Source organism: Amblyomma americanum, chromosome 4 (genome assembly GCF_052857255.1).
Source record: "Amblyomma americanum isolate KBUSLIRL-KWMA chromosome 4, ASM5285725v1, whole genome shotgun sequence".
Classification (NCBI taxonomy): domain Eukaryota; kingdom Metazoa; phylum Arthropoda; class Arachnida; order Ixodida; family Ixodidae; genus Amblyomma; species Amblyomma americanum.
In genome coordinates this window covers 13,226,476-13,246,569 of record NC_135500.1, presented here as the reverse complement: position 1 = coordinate 13,246,569, position 20,094 = coordinate 13,226,476, and the positions used below count along the sequence as shown (strand labels likewise).

Here is a 20,094-nt window from a genome sequence, read left to right as displayed (position 1 = left end):
ACGGATCTGTGGTCCCTACCTGCCCTAAGTAGGCGGATCCCTCACCATTTGCAGCACCTCGCTACAGATGGTAAGCTGCTGTTCTCTTCCGAGACTGTTGAACATTACTTTAGTCTTCTGCATATTAATTTTTAGACCCACATTTCTGTTCTGCTTCTATAACACACTGATCATGTTTTACAAGCCTGACACTCTTTTTTTGTAGAATTTCATTGCTGAATTTATGGAGAACTGTGGTAGCTGTGCACCTACTATAGACATCTTCTAGTATTTTCACATAAGGCTCTTCTGCACTCTGATTCCACAATTCCTGCATGACTGCTGAAGTTTCCACTGAGTCAAATGCCTTCTCGTAATCTATAAAGGCTATATATAGGGGTTGATTATAGCCTGTGCATTTCTCATCTGACTGGTAGTGTGAATATGGTCTATTGTCGAGTACCCTTTAGGAAACCTGCCTGATCATTTGGTTGATCGAGGTCTAGGGTTGCCCTGATTCTATTAGCGATTACCTTAGTAAATACGTTGCAGGCAACAGACAGTAAGCTGATCCGCCTGTAATTTTCAAGTTCTTGGCATCTCCTTTCTTATGAATTAAGATAATGTTTTTGTTCTTCCAAGCTTCTGGTACGGTCGAGGCCATAAGGCATTGCGTATACAGGGTGGCTAGTTTTTCTAGCACGATGTCCCCTCTGTCCTTCAACAGATCTGCTGTTACCTGATCCTCCCCAGCTGCTTTTCCCGTTTGCATTGCTCCTAAGGCTTTCTTTGCTTCCTCTTTCGTTACTGGCGGGATGGCGCACTGCTGTTTGCTACTCTCTCTCTCATTAATGTTCTGATTATATTGGATACTGTACAGATTTGTGTAGAACTGCTCGGCTACTTCTATCTTATCCATACTGCTAATGACATTTCCTTCCTTGTCTCTTAACGCATACATCTGGTTTTTACCTATGCCTAGTTTCCTCTTCACCGGTTTTAGGCTACCTCCGTCTTTTAGAGCATGCTCGATTCCCTCCATATTAAACTTCCTTATGTCGGCTACCCTTGCGCTTATTTATTTAAGTTCGATAGCTCTGCTAGTTCTATCCTGTCTGTAGGGTTAGATGCCCTCATGCTTTGATCAGATCTTTCGTCACCTGAGATAGCTTTCCAGTATCCTGTCGAACTGTCCTACCACCTACTTCTACTGTGCACTCTGCAACGATAGCTGTCAGATTATCGTTCATTGTATCAACATTAAGATCGCCTTCCTCAGTTAAAGCTGAATATCTGTTCTGCAGCGATATCCTGAATTCCTCTATTTTTCCTCTTACGGCTAGCTCGTTAATGAACTTGCTCTTCACTAGCTTCTTTCATTCTCTCTTCAAGTCTAAGCTAATTCGAGACCTTACCATTCTGTGGTCGTTACAACGCACCTTTCCGAGGACATCCACATCCTGAACGATGCAATGTTGAGCGCATAGTATGAAGTCGATTTCATTTTTAGTCTCACCATTGGGGCTCTTCCAAGTCCACTTCCTGTTCTCTCATTTGCGGAAGAAGGTATTCATGATCCATAAATTATTTCTTGCTGAAAATTCTACTAATAGCTCTCCTCTGCTAATCCTAGAACCTATCCCATAGCAGCCTGCATCCTGGTTGCCAGATAAGTAAGCAAACTGGGGGTCCCATACAGGGCAGGCATATTCAAGAGTTGGTCGTATGTAAGTGAAACACAGGAGTTGTTTGACATTAGACTGTGCTTTAATGAAATTTAATTTTAAGAAATCAAGTATTCTGCAGGCTTCGGATGTAATACACTCAACTTGCCTCGTCCATGTTAGGTTAGATGTCAAATAAACACCGAGATACTTATATTCAAGTACTTTTTACAGGGGAACATTATGCAATGAGTAACTTGTTTGTAATGCGGAACACTTTCGAGTGAAAGAGATAAGTTGGCATTTTGTAGCGTTCAAAGACATTTGCCACTTTGAGCACCAGCACTGGATGAGATGCAAGTTTCGCTGAATTTTAACGCATCAGAGGAACTTTCCACAACATGGTAAACGACAAAGTAGTTAGCATATAGCCGAGCTTTGCATGTAAGATCCAAAACAATATCATTGATATAAATCAGAAAAATTGGAGGTCCAAGAACAGACCCCTGCGGTACACCTGAGGAAACATTTACATAATCTGAGTGCGAACCATTATACAAAACACGCTGCATGCGGCCCTGCAGATACGAATGAAGCCCATCGATGACAGTGGGGTGCAGACCGAGAAAACTTAACTTGTGTAACAATAGTAAATGAGGTACAGAGTCAAAGGCTTTCTTAAAATCTATAAATACACAATCTATCTGAGAGCCACGGTCAAAGGAAGAAAACAGATCATTACTAAACTCAAGCAACTGAGTAGTACAGAAAAAATCTGACCTAAAGCCAAGCTGAAATCCTGTAAAATACTCATGAGATTCAAGGAGTTTCATTACTGCGCTATATATTATGTGCTCCAACATTTTACAGCATACACTGGTTAAAGGAATCGGTCGATAATTAACAACAGAGCTTTTTGAACCACTTTTATGCACTGGTACCACATTAGCATTTTTCCAGTAATTTGGCAGAGACGCCGAGTTAAGAGATGCTCGGAACAAGATCACTAAGTAATGAGAGATTTCATTAGGGCATGACTTTAAAACAAAGTTAGGAACACCATCAGGACCACTGGCAGAAGATGAATTAATATTGCTAAGCAATTTTAACACATCTTGGTGAGTAAAAACCAATTCAGACATGGTTTCAGTGACAGATTGACAAGTTAACGGAAGTTCTCCGATGTACCTTGGCACAAAAGCAGACTGAAAAAAAGCATTAAAACAGCATGCCTTATCATCAACATTAGTAATAATTTCACCATCGAGGTCTATATTCGGGATTCCAACTGGTTCACGTCCGTTGTGTTTCAAAGACGTCCACAATTCCTTGGGATTATTATGCAGTTTTGATCCCCAGTCATTAAAAAAGCTATCCTTAAGAGCTTTAATTTCAGTTTTTAGTGTATACTGCCAAAAGCACGAATCGACTGCAATACTGCAGGGAACTGATTTTTCTTTTGTATTATTCTAGAAAGCAATGTTTTTTCCTGATAAGCTTTTAGATGGAATACATTGATCAATTAGGCATTCCAGCTCATTCGTGAAAGATTAATAAAGTCAGGAACGAAAGACGCAAGTTCGTACTTCATTGATGTATAGTCGCCCTTGTTAAAAAAGAAAACCTTGTGAGGTCGACCTTGTGGGATACACTGGTATCCCCTCCTCGTCCCCCGCGCCAGCGGCGACCGTGACCTACACGGGCGCGCTGGCCACCAGGAATGTGGAGAGAAGGCACCCCCGCGACTCTGCTCATTTCCGCCCCAGCACTGACGTGACGTCACGGCAGCGCGCGGCCTTCTGCGGAGAGGGTAGCACGCCTAAGCTTGACGGTAACGATTTGCTGCGAGGGAGGCAATGACCGAGGGGATAAAAAGGGGTGATCGCGCGGCGGGAAGCTCTCTCGCCGCCGGACCTGACCTAACTACCCCACGGACCCCTTCCGCTGCCCGCCGGCCCCCGAACACCAACGCCGGTCGACGTCAACGACTTGGTGAGCTACTGAACATCTATTTTACGGATAGAACATTCTTCCGCAGTGTGCTTTACCTCGCGTTAGGATAATAAACTATTTCCTAGCGTGCCCTGCCGTTGCCTATTTCGTCCGGACCTGCCGTGGCTGCGACTCTGCGCCACGGGTTGGGGAAACGTGTTGCGTGCTTAAATAACGCCTGCGTGTAGCTTGCACGGAAGCTCGCCTTCCCGGCCGGCTGGACGCAGAGTGACCCCATATCTTGGCGCCCGAACGTGGGGCGAACTAGGCAATCGAGCAGTGACCTTTGTTGGAGCGAACGACTACCGTCGCCCTAACAAAGGATGGCAGCCGACAGGAGTGACTTGCAGTCTTTGTTTATGCTGTCAGAGCCAGCGGCACATAACCAGGGCTCCCTACTTGACGCGCCGTTGGAAGGGTTCGAATTTGTGAATCTTGGGCGTTCCACGCGGAATAGCCGAGTAACATCCCCTGACGCGTTGGTAGGACTTAGGCCTGGCATGGGGGGCTCCACATCGGGCGCCTCGCCGCTCCGCGGCGCGAACAATGAGGCACCTAGGCCTCATCATTCGACGCCATCAGCGGCTGCGCCCAACTCCGGGGGTGTTAGTCCGCAATCATCCGAGGTGCTCTTGCAGAACGCAATGCAGGTTATGCAGAGTCTAGCGGGTATTTTGCAAAACAATTTGCAAGCCCCGGCCCAGTCGCCACGTGTTAGGATAGACTTGCCTACCTACACGGGGTACCACGACATTGCGGGAGCAAATGAGTACCTCGACCGTCTGCTGCATTATCAGCAAGTGACAGGAATCGCAGACGCCGAAATGCTCGCGCGTGTTGTGCCTGTTTCTTTGACGGAGCAAGCGGCCCGCTGGTACCGACTAGCCGGCAACCGAGCGAGGACAATGGAGGAGTTTTGCGCAAGCTTCCGCGACGAATTCCTTCCCGCAAACTATGAGTGGCGTTTGAGGAGAGAGCTGGAGCTCCGAACCCAGCACCCCGACGAGTCTCTGTTAGAGTACGTCCGAGCGATGGACGAACTTTATCGCCTCGCTGACCCTCGCGCCACGAACACGGAGAAAGTTGAGCGTGTCACGAGACAAGCGCACCCGACTTTCACGGCTTACCTGAGAGGAGTCAGGTTCAGAGATTTGGATGAGCTGGCAGCTGAGGCGAAGCGCATTCAGGGAGACATCCTCTCTGCGCGAGCGTATCGGCCGCCCCCACCCGCATCGCTGTCACTTGAGCCGCGCTGCGCGTGGAATGCCAGCTCAGCGCGCAGTCCATCTAGAGCTGAAGCGTCAGCACAGTTTGCTGACGAGCGTGTCCCAAGGGGTTGGGAGTTGACCGACCGCGCTTTGGACCCATTCAGCTACGCGTTGCGAACAGCACACGCTGCCGCAGAGCGGAATGAACCGAGGCGAGATCGCGAGGCCGACACGCGGCCCCCACCATCCGCGCCGCGAGTTCGAGATGACCGACCGGAACGGGGCGACCAGCGCCTAGCCCGTCGGGGCCCGGGCAACCGTTGCTACCGGTGCGACCAGCCGGGACACTTCGCCCGCGAGTGTGGCCGCCCTCCCGCCCGTGACCAAACACGGTCGGGAAACGGCCAAAGCCGCCGGTGATCGACCTTCGATTCCGCGCGGCGTGCACAGAAAACCCCGGTTTGCTAGCGCCTTTGGCATGTCGCGTAGGAAATTCTGTTGACCTGTCAGCGCCGTTCATTGAGCTAACAATAGCTCGAAAGAAATTCACCGCGTTACTAGATACAGGAGCAAGCGCTTCTTTGTTCGGTGACGAGGTGTTAAACCATCTCCGCGAGAACAAAATCCGGCTGAGAGAGTGCGATACCACTTTTCGCCTCGCGAGCGGCACAGCGCAATCAAGCGGTGCAGCTAGGATAGTGGTTCGCTGGGAAAGACGCGTGCGGCGACAACGCCTCGTTCATCTTCCCTGTTTATCCGTTCCTGTAATTCTTGGACGAGACTTCCTAGCCAAGACAGGTATTGTGATAGACATCAGCAGCGGAGGCTACAGGGAGCGCACATCAGGCGCCTTGAAGCCTTTCGCGAAAGCGCCCGCGGTGTCGCAGACCATTCAGACTCCGAACGCGGCGCGAGCGGGGGGAGACCGTGACAAATCCACCGCGCCAGCCCGAGATCCAGGAGGCGAGCGGACCATCGCCGCTGAGGGAGAGGGCAGAGAGAAGGTTGCCGCGGTAGAAAGCTGCTCTGCCGTGCAGGGAAGGTCAGCGCACCCCTTGTTGTCGGAAGTGAACAGCGTGACGGAGAGGGAGAAGGCACGTTTGTCATCGCTCCTCTACGAGTACAACGCGACATTCACTGACCGCCCGGGCCTCACTACCCTAGTCAGGCACCGAATAGACACGGGTGACGCACTGCCTTGGAAGTGCAATCCTAGACCAATTAGCTTGGCCAAGAGAAAAGCACTGGACAGCGCCTTAGACGAACTTATCGACACTGGCGTTGTTGAGAGGTCTAACAGCCCTTGGGGCTTCCCGGTAGTCTTGGTTCCAAAGAAAGACGATACATATCGACTTTGCGTGGACTACCGCAAGCTGAATGAGGTTACGAGGAAAGACGCCTACCCTCTACCCACCATTTCTTCCCTAGTGTCCAACCTAGGTGGGGCGAAGTACTTCACAACGCTCGATGCTAGCCGCGGATACTTTCAGGTTGAAATGAATGAGCGGGACAAGGAGAAAACTGCTTTCACTTGTCACAGAGGCCTTTTCCAGTTCAAGAGAATGTCTTTTGGTTTGGTAGGAGCACCCGCTACTTATCAGCGCCTAATGGACCGTGTTCTGGGAGATGCGAAGTGGCAACATGCGCTCGCGTACCTAGACGACATCGTGGTGTACTCGAAAACGTTCGAGGAACACCTGCGCCACTTGAGGGACGTCCTAGAGAGGCTGAGGTCCGCGGGAATCACTTTGAACCCGAAGAAGGCACAGATCGCCGCGACCCGAATAACACTGTTGGGGTTCACGATCGACAGAGGCCGCATTCTGCCGTGCGACGATAAGCTTGAGGCTTTGCTTAAGTTTCCGTCGCCCACAGATATAGCCGGACTCAGGCGCTTCCTGGGAATGGCGAACTTTTATCGCCAGTTCATCCCAGAGTGCGCAGCGCTGCAGGCGCCTTTGACAAAGCTTTTGAAGAAAGGCGAGCGCTGGAGTTGGGGTCACGAGCAAGAGGATGCACTGCGCAACCTCACCAAAGTGCTCGCTGACACGGCTGAGTTGCAGCTACCCGACCTAAACAGGGAGTTTGTGATTCAAACCGACGCAAGCGACCTGGGCTTAGGAGCAGTGTTGCTTCAGGAGCATGAAGGCTTTCTCCGTCCGGTAGCTTTCGCGAGCCGTTCGTTGACGCCGGCAGAGAGAAACTACTCGGTGACAGAGAAGGAATGTCTCGCGATAGTTTTTGCTCTGCGTAAGTTCGACTACTACGTCGATGGGGTGACATTTGTGATCGAGACGGATCACATGGCGCTCACCTGGCTGAGACGACTCAGCGAGCCGAGCGGCCGCCTAGCGCGTTGGTCCCTGTTGCTGCAGCGGTACGACTTCACCGTGCGCTACCGCAAAGGGAAAAACAACGCTGTGGCTGACGCACTCTCGCGAGCGCCTGTCCAGTGCGAGGAAGGTCACGCGACCGACCGCCCGACAGCCGGGGAGAGCGAGGGACTGACCCGAGCTGTAGCCCATGTAAGGAACGCGGACCAACCGTTGATCCAGGGCGAGAGCGTGAACCACGTGGACTACGCGAGTTCCGTGGGGGTCGTGTTCAGCAGAAAGGAGCTGCTCGAAGCTCAGCAGAAGGATCCGTTTTGTCGAAAGGTGTTCGACGGGCTCCGGGAGCCGGGCGGCAGGGCCGCCGCGCACAAGGAGACAGCTGGTTTTGCTGTCGGTGCGGGGCGCTGGGAAACAGCTGGTAGTGCTGTGAGCGCGATGGATTCGTATCTGCTGGATTCCGACGGCGTCCTGCTGAGGTATATCCCCTCCGAGAACGACACAAACGAGGCGTTCAAGGTGGTGATACCGCGAGTATTGAGAGCAGCACTGTTACGCTACTTTCACGACTCGTGCATCGCTGGGCATGCAAGCGGCCCCAAGACTTACACTAAGTTGTGTCGCTTTGCTACCTGGCTTGGCATGAAAAGGGACGTAATACGCTACGCCCGCTCGTGCCACGTGTGCCAAAGTGTGAAGCCCCGAGGCGGACGACCACCCGGCCTCATGCACCCGATTAACAGCCAGACTCCCTGGCAAATCGCGGCGTGCGACATCATGGGACCGTATCCTATGACACCGAGTAGGAACAAGTTCTTGCTGGTGGTCACGGATCACTTCAGCAAGTGGGTTGAACTTTTCCCCCTTAGAAAGCTGACGGCACGAGTGATCATGGAGAAGCTGATGGACGTATTCACCAGGTTCGGTTTCCCAGAGCAGCTGATAACGGACAACGCGTCCTACTTCACTGCGAAGGTGTTCGTTGATTCGTGCGCTGCACTCGGCATTAAGCACAAGAAAACGACCACCTATCATGCTCAGTCGAACCCCACGGAACGAGTCAATCGCAACGTTAAGCACTTGCTTGTCGCGTACTCTGAGAGGCACAAAGATTGGGACTCCTATCTGCCGGAGATCGCGTTTGCTTTGCGTTCGACCGTTAACCGCTCGACTGGGTATGCGCCGTGTTCTCTCAATCTGGGTAGAGAGCTGCTAAATCCGATGGACCGGATTCTATCGGACAGCAGGAAGACGCCAGTCGCTTCCTCAGCACGAGCTGAGTACGCGACGCAGCTGCGCGCTAAGATGACGGAGGCCTTACGCAAGGCTCGCCGCAACCTGAGCACCGCTAGGGCGCAGCAGAAAGCACAGTACGACCGCTCGCACCGGGATGTTCACTACGAAGTGGGCGATCTGGTGCTTCGACGCCAGCACGTTCTCAGCGACGCTAGCAAACAGTTTGCGGCCTCGTTGGCGCCGAAATGGATCGGGCCGTTCCGCGTGCGAGAGAAACTTTCCTCGCTCGTTTACAGGCTCGAGAACTTGCGGTCGAAACCGACAGGCGGACCGGTGCACGTATGCGACCTGAAACGTTACGTGCAGCGAGATGAGTGGGTAGAGGACACAGCCCGACCCGCGCCGCAGTCGGATAACGAGATCTGCGATCAGCCGGCGAACCCCGCGTCCCGCTATAACTTGCGCCCTAGGCAGAAACAGAATCTGCCTGCGCAGCCTAGAGCGAGGGCGCGAGCCGGCAGGCAGTCTCGTTAGATGCATGAACGTACGGGCCGCTCATGCCGATCAGTGTCACGCAAGACTGACTTGCATTAACCCTCATGACTCTCGTGAGGGTCGAACAGCCACGCAGCACGCGCTGCGGGAGCTGGCTACATCTGTGTTGACCTTTTCCAGCGCAGATGGAAAAGAAGCAGGGCACATCGGAACGACACCGTTCCACTACCAGCCACCATCCAGCTTCGGCAACGCGCCGCGCCCAAGGCTCGACGCTACGCCCCGCCCGCGACCTGCAGTTGCCACCCTGGCCACCCCGGCTACCTGCCACAACGCATCGGAGCTGCCCACCCGTCGACTGTGCGCCACCGCCTGCGGGGTCCCATTACCACCGCAACCCTGGGTCCTCGCCTGCTGACCAGGTATGCCAGGGCAGCCCAACCGCGGCCTCAACCATAAAGCGCCGCAGCCCTGGCCCCTGAAGCCACCTGACCCAGTACCTCAGGGGCGCAGCCATGGACCTGGCCTCCAAGCCATCCCAGCCGGCGCCAAGGAGGCGGTCGACCGAATTCGCCGGAACGGCGCAGCCGCGCGCACTCGGAAGACCGTGAGAGGGAGCAAGATTCCAAGCGTCATCGTGCGGGAGGCCAAGCCCTCGGAGCGAAGCAGCTGATCGGCGGGGGCGTGGCGCGGCCGTCAACCGATGCACCAGCGGGAGCTGAAGAACTTCGATCCCAGGATGGCGGAGATCAAGTAATGTTGCCCCTGTTTCTGTGTTCGGGAGGCTTCTTAAGGAGGGGAGGATGTGGGATACACTGGTATCCCCTCCTCGTCCCCCGCGCCAGCGGCGACCGTGACCTACACGGGCGCGCTGGCCACCAGGAATGTGGAGAGAAGGCACCCCCGCGACTCTGCTCATTTCCGCCCCAGCACTGACGTGACGTCACGGCAGCGCGCGGCCTTCTGCGGAGAGGGTAGCACGCCTAAGCTTGACGGTAACGATTTGCTGCGAGGGAGGCAATGACCGAGGGGATAAAAAGGGGTGATCGCGCGGCGGGAAGCTCTCTCGCCGCCGGACCTGACCTAACTACCCCACGGACCCCTTCCGCTGCCCGCCGGCCCCCGAACACCAACGCCGGTCGACGTCAACGACTTGGTGAGCTACTGAACATCTATTTTACGGATAGAACATTCTTCCGCAGTGTGCTTTACCTCGCGTTAGGATAATAAACTATTTCCTAGCGTGCCCTGCCATTGCCTATTTCGTCCGGACCTGCCGTGGCTGCGACTCTGCGCCACGGGTTGGGGAAACGTGTTGCGTGCTTAAATAACGCCTGCGTGTAGCTTGCACGGAAGCTCGCCTTCCCGGCCGGCTGGACGCAGAGTGACCCCATAACCTCATGGAATTAAATAAGGACAATGCCGAACATTAGCAACAACACAGCTGTGGTCGCTTATTCCTGGTATGATCACAGTGTCACACACTACAAAAGGTCGGTTGCAGAACAGTAAATCTAACACTGAAGATGAGTGCTCAGTTTCCCGTGAAAATCATAGACAAAACACTTTTTGCTGCCATGGAGCTTATCAAACCGCAACTTGGAAGGAAAAGCCAGGTCACGTTCGTATTGTGAAAGCCTGAAGCGTGCCTTTCTGACTGCGGGCGTGAAGTCTTCGCGTATGGCAAACTTAGTGTCCTTTAGCTTACGGCCACACAATAAGATCATCAAGGCCTAGGGAACTAAGAGCATTACTGTATTTACACGATTGTAAGTTGACTCGAATGTGAGTCAACCCCTGATATCACTCTTCAGAAAAAAAAAACAAGAAAACATAAGGCTACCTAGTTTAAGCTTGGCCGATAATAATGGAATGTGATAGCATTATCCTGCAGCTGTCACACCTTATTTCCAGCCACTATCAGCTGCTGCACGTGGGCGTGCCGGTGGGCAATTGCCAAAACGAAACTGTATTAGTCACTGGACTACTCGTGCACATTTGCACCATCGTCCTCAGTAGCGCTGCCGTCGTGATCGTTGCTGCGGTACCATAGCATGCCGTTTAAACATCATCGTCCAGCGTAATCCCGCACTTCACAAACAGCCACATCACGGCACCTTGTGGAGCAGCTGAAAATTTTGCCTCGCTGCAGCTGTCACACCTGTATCACCAGCTGCGAAAGTCGAACTTGCGGCCCGGTGCTCAGTTCGTTTCTTCGGCGTAAAATTGACAGCAATCTTGAATGTAGCCGTCAACGAGCACTGATCGCTTACCGGACCCAGCGCACTAATGACAACTGACGAAGTACATTAAAAACTTGGGAAACATGGCTGGCAGAAGTCAAATGCATCATAGCCAAAGAAAGATTAGGCGTGAGCGGCGTTGGCTCTTCTGTTGGCTACCGACACATAATTTGCACATAAAAATGCATCTGCAAATTCTTCTGCCAAGCACGCAAGAGGTTTCTGCTTGCGTATTGCAAGAGCTTCGAAAGGCTTCCAAGAACGGCATTCTCCAGCAAGACTGCCAATGACTAGTCATATTCTTGTCACCGGTGAGAATACAGTCAAGCTAGCACAGAAGGAGGCCCACTGCGACCTGCAGAGATTGTTCGTGTGCTGTCGAATGGCAGAATTCAGCCTATTGAAGGCAGTCTTCAAGGCTCTGTCGTCCTTTTTCCGCATGAGTTGTCGCTCCGCCCTTCTGTGCGCTGCGAAAAGGTTCTTTAGTTTTAAATTTGGGGCTGGAAAATGTTCAGGTAACTTGAACACCAAAGTTGCTGCTATCTTACTAGAAATCAATCTGTCAATCCCATACCCGGATACATATGCTAGGTGCTCTCTGTACTTGTCTCAGTTGACAACATGGCAGATTCTACAGCCATGTGTATGGAAGTCGGCAGCAAACACAAAAATCAAGTTATGGTCACTTGCCATATGGTCAGGAGCTGTTAAACACTTCACCCGGATGTCAGGCGAATGCAAAGTGAGGTCTATGGCTGTTGCTGAGGCTGGAGGTCGGAAGAAATCGGGGCTTCCGTCACTAGGCAACACACAGGTCCAAACTGTCAATGACCTTGACAAGTTTGTCCATGGGAATAAGAGTTCCTTTCACCTCAGACAAAATGATGGGTGTTGAAGTCATCACAGATAATTTGGGGAGCCGGGCAGTGATCACAAAGCTGCTAAAAAACAAATTAAATGCTACGTTCTCCCACGGGGACACGTACACGGATGCAACAGAACGAGTTCGAGAGTCAAGCTGTATCCTTACAGCTGCTACTTCAATGTCATCCATGCAAAGACCGGTGGCGCTTAAAGAAACATATGGAACCTCCCGGCGTATGTAAAGCGCACCACTTCCTGCAGGAAAAGACTTTATGCTGCAGTTTTTATGGGCGACATCCAGTCGAAGATCTCCCACTTGGCAGGCCAGCTTCTGAGAGGGTCAGTACTCAAACACAACTTTCTTTCAAGAATAGTTTCAGTTCAGCTAATCAACTTCGAATCCCAGCGAAATGCTATTGCATTATAAACGGCACTTTTCTTTGGTATTGAGATCCAGTAAGGTTCCATGAGGTTGAGCACTAGCCATATTAGAGCGAAATAAAGTTCGCTGCGAAGGCGGTAATAATGGACTCAAAGGAAAGCACCAGCTGCAATTCTTCAAAGTGCCAGGAAGAATCGCTGTAAAATGTGAATGCAGGGCCCCGAGCAAAAAAGAAATAAACTTCAGTAAATGGGCAAGTTGAGCGAGCTGGTAAATACTTGAAGAACAAAAACAGTGCGCACAGCAACAGGGGCAAGACAGAAGACTGGACAGGTGCTGAAAAACTGCACACATGCGTAAGCACCCCATCTGTCCTCGCTCATGACTGTACCTTGATCACCATGACTGAAGTTGTCAGTTTAACAGTGTCGCTAGTGGAGCTCATGTGCGCTTTTGGTTGTACAGAGAGTATATTTTCAATAAACCACCAGTTAGTCAACACCTGCCCCGTCTTCTTTCTTGTCTCTGTTGCTGCGCTGTTTTTCTTCTCCAAGGTCGGAAATACTTTAATTTTTGAGCTCCTTACTTTGCGCCACGCCCTGACTCACAACATCAGCAAAAGATGTGGACTGGGACACACTGTTGGCCACTGTAGCTGATTTTCTCCTTGCTTGTGAGGTATGCGAGAGTCCTCCCTGCTGTCGAGGCTGGCTGTGATCTGGTCGCTCAGGAACATGGACGGACCGTTCTCTGCTTCCAATGACTCACCAATTTGAACCCCTCGTCATTCACGTTGGCCATATCGGCCACTAACTCATTACAGTCCACAATCGTTGATTCGTTCCCACTGAGTGATCACGTCTCGCTGTACGTACCACGTTGCCAAACCAATTATGGGTATCAAATGCTTCGATTCAGGAATAATCATTATCATCATCATCATGAGCCTGACTACACCCACTTCAGGGCAAAGGCCTCTCCCATGCCTCTCCAATTAACCCTGTCTACACCAGCTGCGGCCACCATATGACTGCAAACTTCTTAAACACAGAAAGGGGTGTTTGAGTTTGGCTTTAAAATGCTTGCACTATGTAGAGTACAGGCCACCGAGCGTCCATGCCGCGTATAAGACCACAAAAGCGAGCGGGAAATTTACAATACATTTTCAAAAATTCCCGCTTTCACACCTCACAGTGACGCGCAGTGCTGGGCTTTTGCGCGAAAACCTGGCATAAAACGACACGTCGTGCAAATGACGTCAGCAGCCGGGGGTTATCATTGGTTCGCAGTGCCAAATTCTTTCAGACGTCTCGCGCTACCACGGCCGCGGCCACTCTGCACGCGCTGCAGCCGGCAGGGGTAGGGGAGGGGCCGAGTGAGTGGGGCTGGCGGAGGGGCACCGCCGTTTTGGCGTGCGAGAGGAGAGGGAAAGGCACGAAGACACGGAAGCTCAAATTTTGTCTGCATATAACTCAGCTTCCACAAAATACATTAAAATAATTCTAGCTGGGGGATAATTATCAACTGTCATCTTTGAACATCCCAGACATATCGCACCTTTATTGAGACCCCCTTTCTGGGCCCCTTTAATCTCACCCGCCCACCTAGCTTTCTGCCGCCCCCTGCTACACTTTCCTTCTCTTGGAATCCACTCTGTTACCCTTAGGGACCAGCGGTTATCTTGCCTTGTAGTACATGCTTTGCCCAAGCCCATTTATTCCTCCCGATTTCGACTAGGATGTCATTAAATGGTGTTTGTTCCCTCACCCACTCTGCCCACTTCTGGTATCTTAACGTTACACCTATCATTAGGATTCCCTAACTATTAAATAGTTCGCATTTGCCTTTCAACTAACGGGCAGTCATAAATGCATCATTAATTAACGCTAATGAGTTGCTCCATGGGTGAAGAAGCTGACAGTGAGAACGCACACTGCGCATGGCCCGTCAGCGTAAGAATGAAGCTCGAGGGGCTAAGCATGCATATCCTAACCTAGCTGAGCTAAGCCAATTCCATGTCTTCCCTTGCGATGTCATTTTCACACCTTGTGCTGTGCACTGCATCAACTCTTCGTGCTTCTTTTTGGCAAAACAGTCTTTGCTCTCGGAGAGCCGAGAAACGTGAACTCACCGGCCCCGCGAGCAGCTCGAGGGCAGTGTGCACCATCGCAGCAGGCACCCCCAGCAGATAGGGCTCTGGGGATGAACACTGGGCCAGCAGGCTTCGAGGCACTAGGGGCACCCGTACGTGCGCCCACTTGAATGGGTACACGAGGCACTCGACAGACTCCACCCACCTCCGCACCAGCCTGCATACATTTCACACCACGCAGATCGTCATTCTCATTTATTCTCTAGTCCTTTTTAGGTAATGATGCCTTTACGGCAGAGAACATTCAATTTAAAAATATTTCACTCTCGGTGCAGCAGCTGTGTTTTGCATGGTCTGACAAGTGCGTGCAGGACTGCGGGAGTTACATCAAACACTGTGCATTTGTTCTAAGTGGCGAATCTCTTGGCAGCAGCCATGAAACTAGCCAATCACGATAGCGACACCTCTGCCCTTTTGGTAGTGCAGTGCAAATTAGCGTGGATCGAACATCATTGAGCCAACGGATACTATTGGAGAGGTAACAATGAAATACTTGGACTTTGAATAACCTAATTCTTAAAATCTGTTGCACGAGACACATCTGACAGTCTGTGAGCATGGTTCAGGCTGTCGCCAATTCACCCGAAAAGTGTCTCTGGTGATCTGCCAAATAGAGTAGAACAGTTGCCTGATAACTCTGACCTTCGGCTTCTTACAAGTCCACAACTCGCGTTCATTCTCGGCGTACGCCTGGCAGCAGAGTAGCTGTCAGAGGCAGTCAAAGATGCAAGCTGGGTAATAAGCGAAGGCATAGGCTTATTTTTTACTTTGAAACTAGTCGCTACTGTAAGCGGAAGTGCAGTCGATGCTGCTACATGCTGAATGCTGATGCAGAGGCCACCTAAGCAAGACGAAACAGGTCACCTACGTATTAAAAAACATCACCTCCTGTATCTTTAAAAAATACCCCATCATGCTGCATGTGGCCACCACAGTTGCCTAGCACGAGAAATGCAGCCGTTTCAACGCCAATAAAAGCTAGGACTTGTTCAAGCAGACCTACCTTTCAATGAAATGAACCAACCAGCCTGCAAGAATGTTTTGTTTCAACGTCATTTGCTAATTCAAGCATATATGAGGAGCCCTTTCTTAAAGGAATATAGACACCTAACCTTTGGGTGCATGTTTTTTGCTTTTCAATGATGCGTAATGTATTATTATACACGAATTACTGCGTGGTATTCTCCGACAACCACTGAATCGTTGTCGAATCGAATTTCTCATGCTGTTTTGGTTTCGATTTCAACAGCCGAATGATGACATTTATATAAAGTGTGCTGGCAGGTGGCATGAGTATAGACACGTTTCTTAAAGGAATATAGACGCCTAACCTTTGGGTGCATGTTTTTTGCTTTGCAATGATGCGTAATGTATTATTATACACGAATTACTGCGTGATACTCTCCGACAACCACTGCATCGTTGTCGAATCGAATTTCTCATGCTGTTTTGGTTTCGATTTCAACAGCCGAATGATGACATTTATATAAAGTGTGCTGGCAGGTGGCATGAGTATAGACACCTAATTTTGATGGAATGTTTTTATTTATTTATTTTCAACACTACCAGTCTCATCGCAACCACAGCAGGTGAGCGAACAACAAGAAACATGACAAATCCAAGCAGTGCACTCGTGAGTTGCATGACAGAAAATCAAACAAAGGTGAATGTAAAGGAAAAATCAATTTAAAATAAAACGTAAACATTAGTAAAAAAATGTCTTGGACTACAAACACATGCATACACAAACACACGTATTTAAAGAAAATTTTACGTCTAGGAGTGAGGTGCAACATTTCAATGAGAAATTCGGCAAAATAACAACAAACGGGAGCAAGAGTAAAAAAAGTGACACTTACTTCATGATTAATTAACAATCTATACATTATCGGAGTGTTAAGAGGCGTTTGAATACGTAAATGAGACATCATTATTGGTTAATTGATATGGATTCTATCTGTGACGTGAACTGAGATAACGTGTCTGCAGAAATAATAAGGCGATCCCATTCTCTAAATACGAGGGGAAAGTAAGAATACATGAATGTGTTGTTACGGCATGAGTATTCTGTTATGGGGCGTGCGTGTTTACTCCTCGAAGAAAGTTACTGTGAAAAAAAGAGGTATTTTGATAAGTTTATCTTGTAGTAGTTGTGAATCAAGAGAAATAAAAATTTGAGTAGAGCTTGCTGTGCTCTGAATGATAGTCTAGCTAAACCCGCTATAGCCGCGAGGTTAGCAGGTGAATCAGTGCGTTTATATTTGTTACGAATAAACCGCAATGCATTACGCTGTATTCTTTAGTGTTTCGTTACATTAGTCACTAAACGGACGAACCAAACTGTGTTAGCGTTGTATCATATCGTGCTTGTCTCGTTGGCCAACACAGCCGATACATGCTGTCAGAAGCATGTAACCCAGGCTGCCTCCAGCTAGTCTGCAGCTAGTCAGCCGCAGAACAAAGGCCAGCAGGATGAATTTCGTCAAGCCATCGGAACTGCTGCAGTTTGAAGAGGGCATAAGCAAGCACTAGCAGCTGCTTAAACAAAAGTTTGACCTCTTCTTGACCAGAACAGAGGCTACCGGTAAGCAGCGGTAAGCTGGTGCCCTAGCAGAGACGATGGTTAGAGAGAGACCAGATTGTTATTGGAACGCACGACGCAAAGACTATGAAGAAGTTTCTAGCCAACAGCCAGTTAACGCTGCAGAAGGCAGAAGAACTTTGCAAGGCAGCCGAAGCAGCAAGTTTGGTTGTGGGGGAACAAAAGCAGGTTGATTCGATACGTAAGACAAGAGATAGGTCAAATGCAAAACAGCAAGTGTGGAAAGACACATGCCTAATGAAAATGTTCAGCGTTCGGAAGGAAGTGTTGGGCATGGCATGAGAAAAACCACTTTGCCACGTGCTGCAGAACGAAAATGCAAGTTAGTGAGTTCCAAGGTAGCGAAGACGATTTTGAAATACTCTCAGTCAACACTGTGACTACCCTGCCGGACTGGACAATGAAAGCGAAGATAGGAGGAATGTTTGTTGATTTGAAAGTTAACATCGGATCTCAAACTAATCTGCTGCCGTTTGTGCTGTATGCAAAGATGCATCCCAGACCACCTTTAAAGCAAAGCAGCGCAGCTTTGCAATTGTGCGATGGAAGCTAAATCAAGCATCTGGGAACCATAAGGCGAGAAGTGACTCTGAACGACCATACTTCCACACAGGATTTCTTCGTTGTACGAAATGAAGGGCAAGCAATCCTTGGTTTGCAGGCGTGCGAGACCCTTAGGCTGTTATCTCGACAAGTGCACAGTGCATTGCAGAGCAGCTCAGAGAAAGCGGTGCACGAATTTGGCCACCTTTTTTCTGGTATAGGCTGTGTCCAGCGCCAGTACTGCATGGTTCTTCACAATGGAGCACAACAGTTGTTCATCCTGCGCAACGTGTATCATTGGCCTTGAAGGAGCAGTTTCGAGAGGAGCTGGAGCACATGGAGCAAGGAGGCATAATCACAACAGTGACTGACTGAGCCCAAAGACTGGGTAAGCCCTCTCGTCATAGTACGCAAGAAGGGCGCAAAACTTTGAGTGTGCATGGATCCTTAAAAAGTGAACGAGTCCATGAGTACACTATGAAATGCCTATGTGCAACAACATTGAAGTTGAGCTCACAGGAACTAAAGTGCTCACGCGCTTAGATACCAGCTCTGGATTCTACCAGATTCCCCATCACAAGGAAACGTCCAAAATCTGCACATCTGCAACACACTTTAGCCGCTACCGTTTCCTGCAATTGCCTTTCGGGATCTTGTCAGCATCGCAGGTGCTTCAAAAGACCCTGAAGATCGATATTTTTGAGGCACTCCCACAAACAAAATTCTGCGTCAATAATATACTGGTTTGGAGCACCTCAAGCCAAGAACATGACGAACAACGGAGGTCCATGCTAAAGGCTGCAGAACAAGTGGGGCAGTGTTTGACCCAGCCAAATACGGTATCGACATCACCAAGATAGACTTTCTAGGAGAAGACGTAATCACAACAGAAGGTGTCAGGCCAAGTCCTTTTCTTGTTCAAGCATGTTGCAGGTTCCAGAGCCAAGCGACAAACTTGTCGCGCAGAGAGTGCTTGGTGTTGTAAACTATTTTGGAAATTTCATCCCAGTGCTGGCAGATAGGATGCAGCTTTTGAGAAGCATTACCAAGAAAGACGCTGTATTTGACTGGACACCAGACCACGTGGACGAATGGCGCCAAACCACTGTTGTCAATGTTCGACTCGGGAAGAGAAACAACGGTCTTGTGTGACACGTCACGCAGTGGAACAGGCGTGTGCTATTGCAAAGCCACAACAGCACATGGAAACCTATAGCATATGGATCTAGAACTCTTAATTGAATCGGAAACACGATACTCTCAAATAGAAAAATAGGTGCTCACTATTACATATGGCTGTGAAAAATTTGACCACTTTGTGTACGGCCGAAAAAAAATTATTGAAACCTACTATCGCCCTTTGATTGTCATCTATAAGAAAGCCATTGGAAATACGCCACCGAGCCTGCAGCGATTCTTCTTGAGATTACTAGGATATAATTTTGACACAACACTTTGTTCCAGAAAAGCAGCTCTTGCTCGCAAACATGCTATCATGGGCTCCCATCAAACGGAAAAGTGATTGCGTCAGCACAGGTGACATAGAAGTACACGCTATGAGTACAGTATCTTCCTTAATCACCAAAGCAACATGGAAACATCTTGCTGCAGAAACGTTCAAAGATTGCTACCTGAGTGATGTGCTACAGAATCCGATAATCCGAGAATCATCCCCTTGCATACTAATGAAGAATGCTTCGAGAATTTCGTGCTCAACTTTTCCCTTGCCTCTGCCAACAATACTAACATTAGAAAACTGTCGTGTCCGGTAGTTGTCAATGCAGCAAGACACACGCCGGTAATTTTTCACTGTTTATTTACTACTAAAGAGGGTGCGACCAGCGTTGACCGAGGCGGAAGCCGAACTCGCCGCCCGAAGGACCGAGGGGCCGGTGAGGAATCCACAGGAGGGAGTGGCTTCCCAGAACAAGAGGGCGCAGGGGCCCGCCGTGGGGGCATCTTGCGACGGCGCGCGAAGAGGGGCAAGTGGCCGTTAGAAAAGAACACTGGTGACACATAACCGAACAGCACAGGGGGCACAACAAAAACTAACATTAGAAAACAGCGGGCAGCAGCTGTATTCCTGGCAATGTCGAGGCAAGTTAGCGTCGTCAGTAGGGGACAGAGAGTTGTGGTGCTCTCTGTCTTTCATTAATACACCGGCCTGTTTGGCCAATGTACGCTTTTTCGCAGGATTGATTGATCTTGACTGATGATCAAGTTTGACAACACATTGCAAGGCATTCTTTTTGAAAAAGTGTGTGCAGACTCTTTAGATATGTTGATGATATCCTGATTCTTTCGAATCTTTCACCGAGTGACTTATTGCATGTGGTTGTAAACCAGATTTTGACAGCTTTTAAAGCTTGCTCGAGTGCCCTCAGTTTTACATATGAACTACCCG

The 20,094-nt window shown here is 49.8% G+C and overlaps 1 protein-coding gene across 3 annotated transcripts in view; it reads right to left on the bottom strand.

Moving 5' to 3' along the window:
* LOC144127801 (DENN domain-containing protein 2D-like) overlaps window positions 1-20,094 on the bottom strand; it is a 352,039-nt gene that overhangs the window by 68,402 nt on the left and 263,543 nt on the right. For all 3 annotated transcript variants that reach the window (XM_077660720.1, XM_077660718.1, XM_077660719.1), the window contains one exon: window positions 14,525-14,702. In XM_077660720.1, coding sequence (XP_077516846.1) covers window positions 14,525-14,702 — 178 coding nt within the window. The remainder of the gene's footprint in view (window positions 1-14,524; window positions 14,703-20,094) is intronic.